The sequence below is a fragment of the Aphis gossypii genome, chromosome X, assembly GCF_020184175.1.
Source record: "Aphis gossypii isolate Hap1 chromosome X, ASM2018417v2, whole genome shotgun sequence".
NCBI lineage: Eukaryota > Metazoa > Arthropoda > Insecta > Hemiptera > Aphididae > Aphis > Aphis gossypii.
Window position 1 is genome coordinate 20916627 of NC_065533.1, and position 13462 is coordinate 20930088.

Consider the following 13462-nt stretch of genomic DNA (forward strand, 5'->3'; position numbering starts at 1 on the left):
AGCTAGTATATTAATATTGTATAGAACAATCTTATTTATATTTTAATCTAACCGTTATCATCAAACTATACACAATTAAATAGGTTATAACCCTATTTTCACGTTACGTATATAATTAGTTGTGAAAAAATGCTATTTTCAAAATATTTAAAAAATTAAATAAAATACTAAAATAAGAGGTAAATGATAAAATATAAAAACTCTAATAATTATAGCCAATATACTTTATGGATACATTTATTTTACCTAAAATAACTCAAGTATATTTTGTTAAATTTTTTTATGACGTAAATTGTAATAGCTTATGTTATATTTTTTATTACTTAATATTTACATCCTTATAGAGAATGATGATAAAATAATATTTAGTCAAATACTTTTAACTATAACTATAGGTACTTATTATAAAATATGTTCAATTTTCATTACAAACCTTTAAACTTTAAAAATGAGCTTGTTAAGTTATTACTAAATTAGAAGAAACAACAGGAAAAACTCACAAATATCTTCCAAAATAACTTTTATTGAAAGTTTTACTTGGTGGTACCTGACTATTGTACTACCCGAGATTGAAATACTTTAGTACCTATTGCTGGTACATATTTCATAACTCTTAATATTTTTTTGACATATAAAATAAATAGTACTCTTCGATACATAAAATTATATTATAGTAGGTGTTGAATTTGATAAAAAAAAGAATCAATTCAAATCATTTAAAAAGTTTATATAAAAATATTCATAGGTTAAAAATATATTACTTATCTTAATATTATACAAATAATTATTATTTATTAAACTATAAAAACATAAAAATATTTTTAGCCTTAGGTTAGGCTGTATTTATTCAATAGGTTCTAGAGTCTAGGATAATATAAAAAGTTATTCATTTAGTTAAAATATTAAAAATTACAAATATTATGGACTTAAAAAAATATAAATATAGATTATTATATGCATCTTGTATATTAAAAAAGTTATTATTATTATACGTTCTCTATCTCCACGGTGGACGATCACTAAGGTCTTTTCTAACGGCCGGACGTGATGCGGATGAAGATTCTTGTCCTCTATAAACTGTACCTACTTATATAGGACAAATAATTAAAAAAATAATATAAAACGCTATTTATAAATATTTATGTACTTATTATATTTCTATACATTTACTTATTTAAATATGATTCTTATGATGATTTATGAATTTAAAGTTGTATCAAAATTATGAAAATATGCTAATTATTTTGTAGTTAAATGTTCAAAATATGTAAAATGTTAAATTTTTATAGTTAGGCTGTAACAATTTAATACAAGATTCCTATAAATAATTCATACTTGAACCAAAAAATTTAGAAAATGTATAATTTCAAATTAAACAAAATTAGATATTCAAACAAATAATGATTTTTTGGTTGTGATTCAAAAATATTATTCAAGGAGATTTGAAACTATAAAATATTTGTTATTATATGTTATACACACGATGACATTTTCAAAACATTTATATTAGTTATATGCAGTTGCCTATTTATTTTGTCTATATTAATTTAATTTTTCTGGCTAAGACAAAATACTTAATTTAATACAAAACTCTTCTTAAGCTATTCTTATATTTAAAAATTATAAGAATACACAATCACAATTTATTTTTATTAGCTTTTAAAGTTCAAATATTGATAAAATCATGAATATTTGCAAATTATTTTGTAGTTAAAATGTATAGAAAATGTTGTATAAGTAACTAAGAGGTAAAAATTTAAATCAAGATTTTCCATAAGTTAAGCTTACAATTAGGTATTATAAAAGAAGTTGAACGTTGGCCAATTAAAAAAAATTGTACTTAGTTTAGATTTTTACTAAATCCAAAATTCACCCGTAATAAAATAACTATTTAGTATCAAATAATTTTAGATTTTTGTTATGGTTAAAAATTACTAGTCGTAGAAACTTGAAACATACACCAGATGTTTAAATTGACATTGTCTGTACATGGCTTAATTTTTGAGTATTTATGTCATAAACATAAACCACCTTTTTCATCATCCAATTTAAAATATAATATATTTATAAATATATAATATAACTTACAAATTAACTAAGTTCAGAATCGTTTTTCGTATACAATGATACCTATCGGTTAACATTGGATTCAAATTTAACACTCCTATATATAATACTATAATAGTGATCCACGCGGCACCTAATGTACAGCAGAACAGTACCCACTTGACTAAGCTTTTTAAATGTTTAGAATCTAAACTTTAGATCGTATAAATACATTATTTTAATGGCATTTTTAAAATTTGACTTTGTAATTATTTTAATTGTATATTATACTTCATATTATATTATAATATATTATAAGTTAAAACAATTTAAAATAATATATTATTAAACATACTTGTGTAACGTCGATTTGGAACAGGAACAGAAGCTGACTTCATTTCTGAAATAAGTTTTTCCAACATAGTGCACACAACTGGCGGATCCATTATAATTCGCCGACATATTGGACATGACCTGTTATTACGCATCCAATTTTTTACGCATTTGAAACAAAACACATGACTACAGTTCAATTCTGATGGCTATAGTAAAAACACAACAACAAAATAATTTAGTTTAAATTAAATGTTTATATTTTAAAATTAAAGAGCTCACTTTTGTAAATATATTTTAAAAACGCTGTTAAAAACAATAAAATTTCCCTATGCCTTATGAAAAATGTTAAATAAAAATCTGATTATAATTACATGCAATTTAATTCATAACTAAACAAGCATTTTCAAGTTTTATGTCAACGTCCGTATAGTTACTAAGCATACCTACCACAAAAAGAAAAGATAGTTACAAATTTAATAAATATCTTTAAAAGATCACGTCATATTTTTTCTGAACTTTGATTTGTAACTAGTATACATATTTTTGTAACATATGAATGAACGAAAATTTATCTACACACTAGGTACCTACTTATTTTATATTTTATATTTAGATCATTTTTCAAATAATAATTATTAACACTTTTTTATCATCTAGTCATTTAGGTATCTATTTTTAAATGTTATTATAAGTGCATAACTATGCACTTATGCCTTATGCCACCGAACATACATTATATAAATAATTATTAGTTATTATTTATTTTTGACGTGATGTAACTAATTCGTGTTAATATGAACTATGTGTGCTAAAAATTATTAATTAAATATTCACAATTAATGGGTAATGAAATTAAATTCATTCTGCTGGCGATACGTGACGCATATCATATAATACTTACCTACTTCATAATGTTATGATACTAGTATAATATACCTATGTGTATCGATATTACATGGTTAAGCACGTTAATTCCAAGCAAATATTAAATATGCGTAGGTAACACAATTTATATTATATATGTTATGTATAGTTCATAAGTTTAAAAAAACAACCATAACCGAGGTCCTTAGATCGCTTAATGCAGTGATATTGTAATGTATATCTTATGTGTACCTATATAGGTAGTATAATATACTGAACTCCCGGAGTTCTCAGAGTTATGCAAACACGTGATATTTGTTTTGTCAAAGACTAAATGTCAGAAAGTCGGTATTTAATAACGTGTTAAGCACGCTGTTACAAAGACACGCACTTAGAAAAAAAACATTTTATGTTCACAAATCACGAATACATTAACATTTAAAACGAACATACCTATTATAGAAAATGTACCATTTATCAATTACATTTTTTTTCTTTTAACTATTTTTACTGTATTTTCCATAATTGCTGGATAAAATGTTAAACTTTAATTATTTGATAAATATTTTTATCATACCTACTTTTTGTAATTTTTATAGGTTTCAGAACAGTTAAATTAATAATTAATTATATTATATTATTTCTAAATTCCTCGATGAATTTAATATATTATCTATACTCATTAAGTATCTATTATATTTGTATTTAAACGACTATTTTAATAGAAACCTTAAGCATCATTATTTAAAATATAGGAATGAAATACCACGATAAAAATAGCGAAAATTATAACTAGTTAGGTTCGAAACTAAATTGAAAAATAATTAAAGACACCACTAACACTTATATTAGTCTATCTATAAAGAACTATTACCTAATTAATTGAATTTAAAACTATTCACTTCAGAATTTCAGATAAATAAAAAGAAATGTCAAATTGCTTTAAAAATGACTATACAAACATTAAAAACATAGCACAAAAGAAGTCTGAAGTATGTATAACAAAATAAACATTAATTAAGACCAATTAAATAATGAATAAATTAATTCATAGGTAAGTACATTAATTTGTATATATTTTAGATATTTTACCAAAATGTCTATAAATAAGTAGCTTAAATAGTATAAAATATTTCAAAAATTTTAAAAATGTATAGTTGTTCATTTTTTAATTACAACAAAATAAAAATATCGATTTTGTCTGAAAGTAGTATAGTGTATAAATTGCTGTTTTTTCTTAATTATTTGTTTGTTTTAACCAATTATAATATACTAATTTTTTTTATCAGAAACCAGCCCAAAAGTCGAAAAACGATACATTTTTACTGCCTCAAGAAGTTATGATTAGCAGAAAAAAATACATAACTGTAAAATCAGTACAGTCATTGTTCTAATCAGAAATCAGAATCTAAAATAATTACATTTTCTGAAACATATACCTACTGTTATATTTTATATTACACTAAGTTTTTCAAAATAGTTCAAATTAATTTTATAAGGGATAATGCTTATATTTACCGCAAACTTAATATCATCGTTTTTTAGTAAATCGATATCTACTTCAAAACTAATTACAATAATGTATAATAACATGTATAATAACATTGTGTAGTATTATAATAATTAATAATATAATGAATGTGATATTTTGTTAACGATTAATTAAAAGCCTATAGGTACCATATAAGTCATAGTAAAAATAAAATTACTGCTATGCTCGTAGCAATATAAATATATAATAAAATACTTTTATAGTATTAACTATTAAGGCTGAAAGACCGTCTCCACTCAGAATATTTTTTCGTGTGCAATGATGTATCATTGAATTCAGATTTAATACATTCGTTACGGTAAGTTACTCAATAACGACTCTACTCCTACTGCGAACTATACAGCAGAGTGGCTACCTACTTGCCCACTTTTTTATTATCTATTTTAACGATTATTATTGATATTTTATAGCATAAACTATGTTTATAATTGTATTTTAAGCTATTGAACTTTCAAAAAACATAATTTAAAATTTTTAATTTAAATAATATTAAAACTAAATAATTATAATTATGATTAATGTCGTATTTATGGGATTACTGTAAACTGTATAAGCACAAAATAATAAATCAATTTTGTGATATAGGTGACCTAACCGCGGCTTATTCGAAAATTGGTAAGAGTTACGCCATCTAGTGATCATTAACGTCACAAATTCTAAAAAAAAAATATTTGGTTAAGATCCATTCTTATTTTTTTAGACTTCACTATCTCTATGCCTTATTCTTTAATAGTTGCTTATATTGTTCATATTGTATACTCATATTACTTCTATTTATCTATTTTAATTTCTTTTCATCTTTTCAGTACCTAACTATCCTACAAATTAAATTTGTTTTAAAATTATATAGGTACATCGATATTTAATAAGTAATAATTATACTGGATACATTAAACAGCATAAATACAAAATTCTGTACACCTCTAACTAAGGAACTGTTTTATTGTTGAGTTCTTAAGTTATTATTTTATTTAATAAAATATAAGTACATTGTCATTTATCAGTATTGTTATAGTTTCATACTTTAAAACTATAATCATTGATTATACATTAAATTACAGTAAAAAATGAAGAACACGCAACAAAAAAAATTGTTCTTAAATAATCTTCATGGTGATTACAGCGCTTACAGGCTTAAAACTTGACAGCTAAATCTGAAATTCTATGTAACGAGATTACACAATTTAAGTCCTCGTCTTTTGTCTCATTGTTATGAACAATCGCAGTATTATAAAATTTGTTTGGACAAGATTTCAGAGATTTGTTTATAATAGGTTATTATATATACTTATACGTTTTAATTTTTTAGTACACAAAACAGTATTAATTATGGTTTTCTTAAAAATAGGCTAATTTAAATAAACGTGTATTTATCAAATAAGTTAAAAACTTCGAGGACTCTAGTAGTTGATTAAAATAATAAATAATAAGTTAGTAGTTATTTCCTTATACGTAAAGGTATTAAGGTATATTATACAGATGTTCATCAGCTGTATTATAGCCATGGGTGCCCATTAAAGGGGGCAAGATAGGGCACTTGCTCCCCCCCTACCCTGGACAAAAAATGTTATAAACTTGTAGCTCAATAAATATTACCATAATATTATCTTTATTATCTAACGTTTGAGAATTTTTTTATTTTGACCCTTCTAAAATGTTACCTATGGGCGCTCATGATTATAGCTAAACTTATCTTATGCTTATAAAATAAGTTAAGCATGAAATTATAACTTACTTAGATATTAATAGGGCTGTGAATATAATTCTACAAAAACTCTCAACATTTTGTTTAAAAAAAAAATCAAAATATCTCAAAAGTATACTATCAAAAAAGAGTAATCAAGTGAGTAACAGTCTGCTGTATAGTAGGTCATTATAATGGATGTATTAAATTTGAATCCAATAATATGTATCATTGTATAAGGAAATGATTCTGAATGAAGATGATTTGTCAGCCTAGGATATAATATATAAAATATATTATATTTTAAATTGACGGTGAAAAAGGTGGTTTGTGTTTAAGTTTCTACGACTAGTAATTTTTAACTATAACAAAAATGTCTATGTATTCTTATAATTTTTGAATCACTATAAAACTACCTCATAAGGAACTTTGTATTAAATTTTCAAGTATTTTGACTAGGCCAAAAAATTTTTATCGATATTTATAAAAAAAAAAACTAAACAACAACGAATATTTCAAATGCCTATAAATAGCCTAAAAATAAGTAAAATATTTTAAAATTTAAATCACGTAAAGAAAATGCCAATTTAAATAACTGGTGAAATTTTCAAGTATCTACAACTTATACTTTTTGAATAATAACAAATATTTAAAATCGTTTGAGAATAAATCCTTATCGTTACGCAATTTTGTAAAAATTTAAAATTCAAACGCTCATAACATTTTTCCTATAATGACGCTTCGATTTTTCTCTACACCTATTTGAAAGAAAACATTAGGTACAAATTCAAAAAATGTTATGATTTTATGATTTAATTACAACATTACTTTCATATTTTCGCGATTTTGACGTATTTCGTTAAAATTTGAACTTTAAACGCTTATAAAAAAAATTGTGAGTAAGGGTTCTTGATTTTTTTTTAACTACAATAAGAACAACTTATAAGGAACCTTGTAGTAAATTTTCAAGTTTTTTTAGACTCCCGACATTTATTTATCGACATTTCAAAAAAAAAAAATACTTAATTTCAGTTCAAAAGAACTTTGTTTATTGGAAAAATTTAATTAAATCGAAAAATATAAAATATTTAAATATACTTCAAAAAAGAACCACCTTAAAGTATAAAATGGGTTCAGTACAGAAATTGAAATACTTGTTGAAGTATTATATTATACTTAAATAGTTAATAGGTAGTGAACAATAATAATGGTCTTTAGAAAAAAAATGATCCCAAAAGACTCTAAGTCGCTGGCTTATAATAAACGATACTGAACTTGTCTAGGAGATTTACAATTTTCTCGGTGTCGGGCAATATTCATATTGAATTCATTTACGATTTTGAGTCTTAACGAATAAATTAAAATTTTTTTGGTTTTTAAGACCCGATAGTGATTAGAGAACAGAAATGAAGATAACATCGGTTATTTTGATCACTTTGTTGTAAACGTATACTTATTATGGCTTAAAATGGTTGCAAAAAAAGATTTCTTTTACAAATCATAAAAAAAAGATCTAAGGAGATCGTGAATTAATCTTGTCTTAAAAAACTCGCAAGTCTGGGACTTTTGTTAAAATTTTTATTTTTAGAGCTTAAAAACTTTCGATAAATAAATAATATTAAATATATAAACAGTAAAGCCATTATTTATTTTACAATTAAATAAAAAATTGGGTACAAAATATGTATACCTATTAATTTATTATTATTAATTTTAATCTTAGTATATTAAAACAAATCAAGCTTACTTAATATACTTCAAAGAATTCAATATAAATTATATTGATACATATATTTTTAATGTTTGGCCAGAATAAAGTGTAGAATATAACTGATTATAGATCGACGCTAAAACAATTTTTTTTAGTCAGAGTTTTATGAAATGACTTCTACCGGTGCCGCAACTAATACATGGCACTTGGATAATATATATATAGACTATAGAGTATAAATTATACTATAGACCAAGGGTGGCCACATGATTATGATAAGAGCCATTATTTTTTATAATTGGTCACCTCTGCAGGGCCCTGGTATAGACTATAAATATAATTAAACATTACTACCTTGGAGTTTGGACCAATGTCGTATGACTTAGATAGTTTGATATAATAATAATTAATAAACAATTTATACTCATACATTTTCATTCTGAATAAAATTTGCAACGGTCTTAAAAAAAATGCCTGATTGTTACCAATATTGTATTATTACTTACCTTTTCAAAAATGTCGAAGCATATCGAGCAAGTTAAGTCACTATAATCTAACATTTTTGCAATAATTTTTTTCTCCATTTCGGTCGGCTGAGATTTTAACTCTGTAAAAAAAAGTTCTTATTTATTATAATGCATATAATACAAGTAATATATTATTATTATTGACAAAATGACAAAATATTATATGGGTATTAGTATTTATATAAAAATATACATAACTTATTGTAACGGGTAATTTAAAATGTAAATTGTATAATATTAAGCAATGAAATACGAAAGTACACAGACAAGTGAACTATTTCAAAATTAGGACTATATAGGAGAAGTAATTATAATAATAAAAATCTAATCATGGACGAAATTTAAACATTAAACAATTTAAAAATTGAATTACAGTAATTGCCCACTAATGACACAACATGTCAATGATTATAGTGAGAATGAATTTGTGTCATAAATTTCACATCGAATTAATATTATGTAAAATTTTCTTAAATAAAAATAAAATGTTAGTAGTTAGTCTCTCTGAAATGCGAAATTAAAATCAAGATGTTATTAACTTATAGTTCATATAAACTGAAAGTATAATAAATTATATCATTATTCATTAGTTAAAAACAACTATATATGTTTTATGTCTCATGAACATGAACATGCATTTTTGTTACGACGTTTTCATTAATGATTAATTATCATTATAATATGCTTAAGAGCATACTATTCATACCTATAGACTATACTAACTATAGACACCTATTTGAAGAGTCCTATTTTATATGTGTGTTTTGAAAAATGTCAAGCAAATGTACAATAATACAATAAATAATGAACAAGTAAAAAACATATTATTTTATCATTAGAATTATTAGATTCTATAAAATATATTCTCCTTAAAAATATGATGTATAGGTATGTATGTAACTGAACTTTTTTTATGTAATGATAGAGCTTAGACACGCAAATCTAAAATGTATAATATAAATAAAAATTAAATTAAATATAAATTTTATGACTATTGAAATTAAAATAAAATGTTTTAAAATAATTAAATATTAGTTCAATTTTTCAAACATACACCTAAGTAGTTATTGAATTTGGATAATTATTAAAAAAAAATACTTTAACATTATATAGAACTTAAATCAATTAAGTTATACGTTTATAGTTAAAGAAAAATTGATAAGTACTTATCTAAATAAATATATAGGGAGGCAATTATTATAGGTAGGAGATGCTCGTTAAAATCAATAAGCTTAAAGACACAATTAATAGGTATTGTTTGCACATTTTATACTAATATAAAAATAAAATATTATCGCTTCATTGTTATTAGTTTATTCATCATTATATTATAGTCTACAGTTATCTTAGTTTTGTAATACTTATACGTATATAAACGGTTAATCGTGAATAATAATTATTTTAATTCCGTATTTATTGGTTTACTCTAATCTAACCATACCATTTATTAATTAACAATATTAAACCGTAAAGAGAGATATTTCTATTTAAACATAAATATTTAACAGAAAAACAAATCTGACGTTTACGTCAACGCCTATAAAAATGAACCACATGCAGCACTCACATGAACCGTCGATTTGGGCGCGTTATATTAAAAATTCACGTACTCTACCTACGCATTTATCGTTTCATTGACATACGCAGAAGATTGACCGGCGTTAATTCAATCGTCAAATATCCTACTTACATTTTAATATGCAAAAAAACCCAAAAATGCGGAGATCAACTCTGTGTGGGATTCTATTACGTACCTACTAAATTTATATCGCGTACCTATACGTCCGATCATACGATCCAAGGATACACGCGACCGCGGTGAGAGCGACTTGAGTTTTTAAGGACACTCAATCCTGCGTCTACTACTCGATCGATACCTACCCTTAAACACCGTACGACGTATAATATTTTGTAATCAATTATTATAATTCACAATACATATGCTACGTGAAAAACTTACGCGATATGGCTGATGCTAAATTACTGCAGCGGCTTTTATTGGACATGTCAAATACTTAAAGTTTGAACGTCGACGAACGAACTACACCACGAGCTGCACCACGACGGTGGAATGGACGTATTATTGCAGTCTGAAATCCATTCGACCGAGGTATGTGCCTCTTCCTAATCGTATCGTGTAGAGTAGATAAGGCCGTCGACCAGTAAACGATAACAATAACAGAGCCGAGCATACCTACGTATTATATATCATCGTAGGTAACGACGTTTAATTATGTAACTCGACGATGTTAGGCGAGAATAGAATAACTAACGAGTACCTATGTAAAATGGTCAATAATGCTTCGCATTATCTATCGTGTAAAAATTCGAAATGAAATATATTATATTTACATATAGGTGTTTATAGGTGTATCGGTCCTTGTGGGCGTTGATCGAAAGAGTTTTCCACATCCCAAACACTGTTGTCTTTCAATTTTTTTTACCGTAGGTAATTCATGAACAGTACAATTGAGTACACATTTGACATTTATAAAATATGTATATTGTACAGCACGAAGTGCAGTACATCCATTCCAGACATTATTGGTCTTCAATCTACACGACTACATTAGACTACACAGTATGATTTTCAAACTTTTTCTAGACACGGCCCACTAGCAACTTTTTACTAGGTACCTATATCTTTTTTTTTAATCATTAATTAATTTTTATATTGAAACAGTAAGCTAAATTTAAAAAAAATATCTATATACTTTTATTATTAATTATTTTCGTTTGTTATCACAATTTTTAAGATCTTTTTATTTTACACACAATGATTGCTGTAATATCGTGCCCAAAATGTAAGCTGCATTCATTTTTAACAGTTATTTGAGACTTAAGTTTTCATTACTTTTGACCAAATTTAAAGTACAAGTCTATAATTATTTCTAATCATGATAATAACTATTTTTTTCTTTAACCAATTGCAATAAATAATAATATATAATTAATAAAATAGGTATAATGTTAGTTTTTTTGAGACAAAATAATATTCAAAATGTTGAATGTTTCAAATAAAAAGTAGTCTACGACAGTACGAATCTTGCTAAATTTATTGAAAAAAAATTCGACAAAATCAATTTAGGTTTACCACCGTTTAGAAGAATGAATAACAATTATTATATAAATAAAACATATTTTAATACAATTAAATTATTATTATATAGAGGTTTAGAAGAAAAATTTTAAAACTTCGCTGTAAAACAAGATAGATGGCGCCACCAATTCCTATTTAAGTATTTAAACGCCTATAATATTGTAAAAAAAACATGTTTTTTAAATATTTCTGTTTCGTGTTTCCAATTGTAATTTCCATTTGTCTAATCAAAGTCACAAGTCTTTGATTATTAACAACAATATCAGGAAATCATATACCTTACAATAAGTTGCATCTTCCTTGTACGAATAAGCTAGCCAAGACCAACGTTATAGTCAATACTGAAATTTAATTGTTTGTCCTTTTTGGATTTTATCATAATTTTTACTTATTGAAATTACAAATGTTGAATCTAATTTCCAAAGATTAATTAATGTATCATTTATTTTATTTGTAACATATAATGATAAAAAAATGCAATGTCATATTAGTTTAAATCAGCGAAGTCAGCTGAAGGCGTATAAGAAATTATTTTTAATATAGCTGTATTGGTACACCATTTTGAATTACCTTTTCCTGTTATGATGATTATGACAAATTTTTTTTTATTAGCTTTAGAAGTTTAAATATTGATAAAATCATGAATATTTGCAAATTATTTTGTAGTTAAAAATGTATAAAAATTTCATATAAGTAACTAAGAATTGAATACAAGATTTTCCATAACTGTGGATCACAGTAATTTTAAAAGAAGTTGAGCGTTGGCTAATTAAAATTTTTTTATCTTAAGTTTAAATTTTTATGAAATCAAAAATTCACGTTTAAAATAACGATTTACTATACTTGAAACACACCCCAGTTATTTAAATTGGCATTTTCTGTACATGTTTTAATTTTGGGGTAATCGGGTCATTAAAACATAATAAAACACATTTTTCACCACTCAGTGGAAAATATATATTATATCCTATAGGCTGTCAAATTATCTCCGTTCAGAATTGTTTTGAATGATACCTATCGGCTATCATTGCATTCAAATTTAACATTCCCATTATAGTGAGTAATTATTAATAGCCAACTCTATGTCAAAGGTCTCCTCAATAATATTACTGTGCAGTGGAGCGTCATCGGAGCGTTACCCACTCGATTACCCTTTTTTCTTTCATTTTAATTTAAAAAATAAACCATAACTACAAATATTATATTATTGATTTGTTTAAAATTAAAAGTCTTCGTGCATTTTGTAGGAAATGGAAACTCCCAGTATCCCTCTACAAATAAATATGTCACTGCTTTTCTCTATATTTAACGAAATATTTCTGCCACTTAGATAGATATTGTGACGTGTAGGTATATATTAAATTGTTATTGTCATCATGACAACGATACACAAACTTTGAATTTTAAATTATTATATTTATATAAGTATTGTATACAATTCAATAATCATTTAATATCAATTTACAATACATTTCATTTAATGTATTGTTAAGTAAACAAGTAAACAACATTAATATTTAATGTAATTTAGATTCTTCATTATTTATCAGACACACAAATTTCAAGTATTTGTTCATGAAAATATTTAGTTTTACTTTATAGGTAAACTTATTGTCATGTAATTAGTTTCACATTGAGTTAT

The 13462-nt window shown here is 24.7% G+C and overlaps 1 protein-coding gene across 2 annotated transcripts; it reads right to left on the reverse strand.

Moving 5' to 3' along the window:
- Window positions 1-807: 807 nt before the first annotated feature.
- LOC114128054 (uncharacterized) lies at window positions 808-10831 on the reverse strand. Of its 2 annotated transcripts, none has more exons than XM_050206185.1 (4): window positions 10681-10831; window positions 8700-8800; window positions 2402-2588; window positions 808-1083 (listed from the first exon to the last, which is right to left on the reverse strand). In XM_050206185.1, the coding sequence occupies exons 1-4, from the start codon at window positions 10724-10726 to the stop codon at window positions 998-1000; spliced, it is 420 nt and encodes a 139-aa protein (XP_050062142.1). In that variant the 5' UTR covers window positions 10727-10831; the 3' UTR covers window positions 808-997. The 2 variants fall into 2 exon arrangements, with proteins under 2 accessions (XP_050062142.1, XP_027848264.1); XM_027992463.2 differs by having other exon boundaries at window positions 812-1086; window positions 10681-10830.
- Between the last annotated feature and the right edge of the window lie 2631 nt (window positions 10832-13462).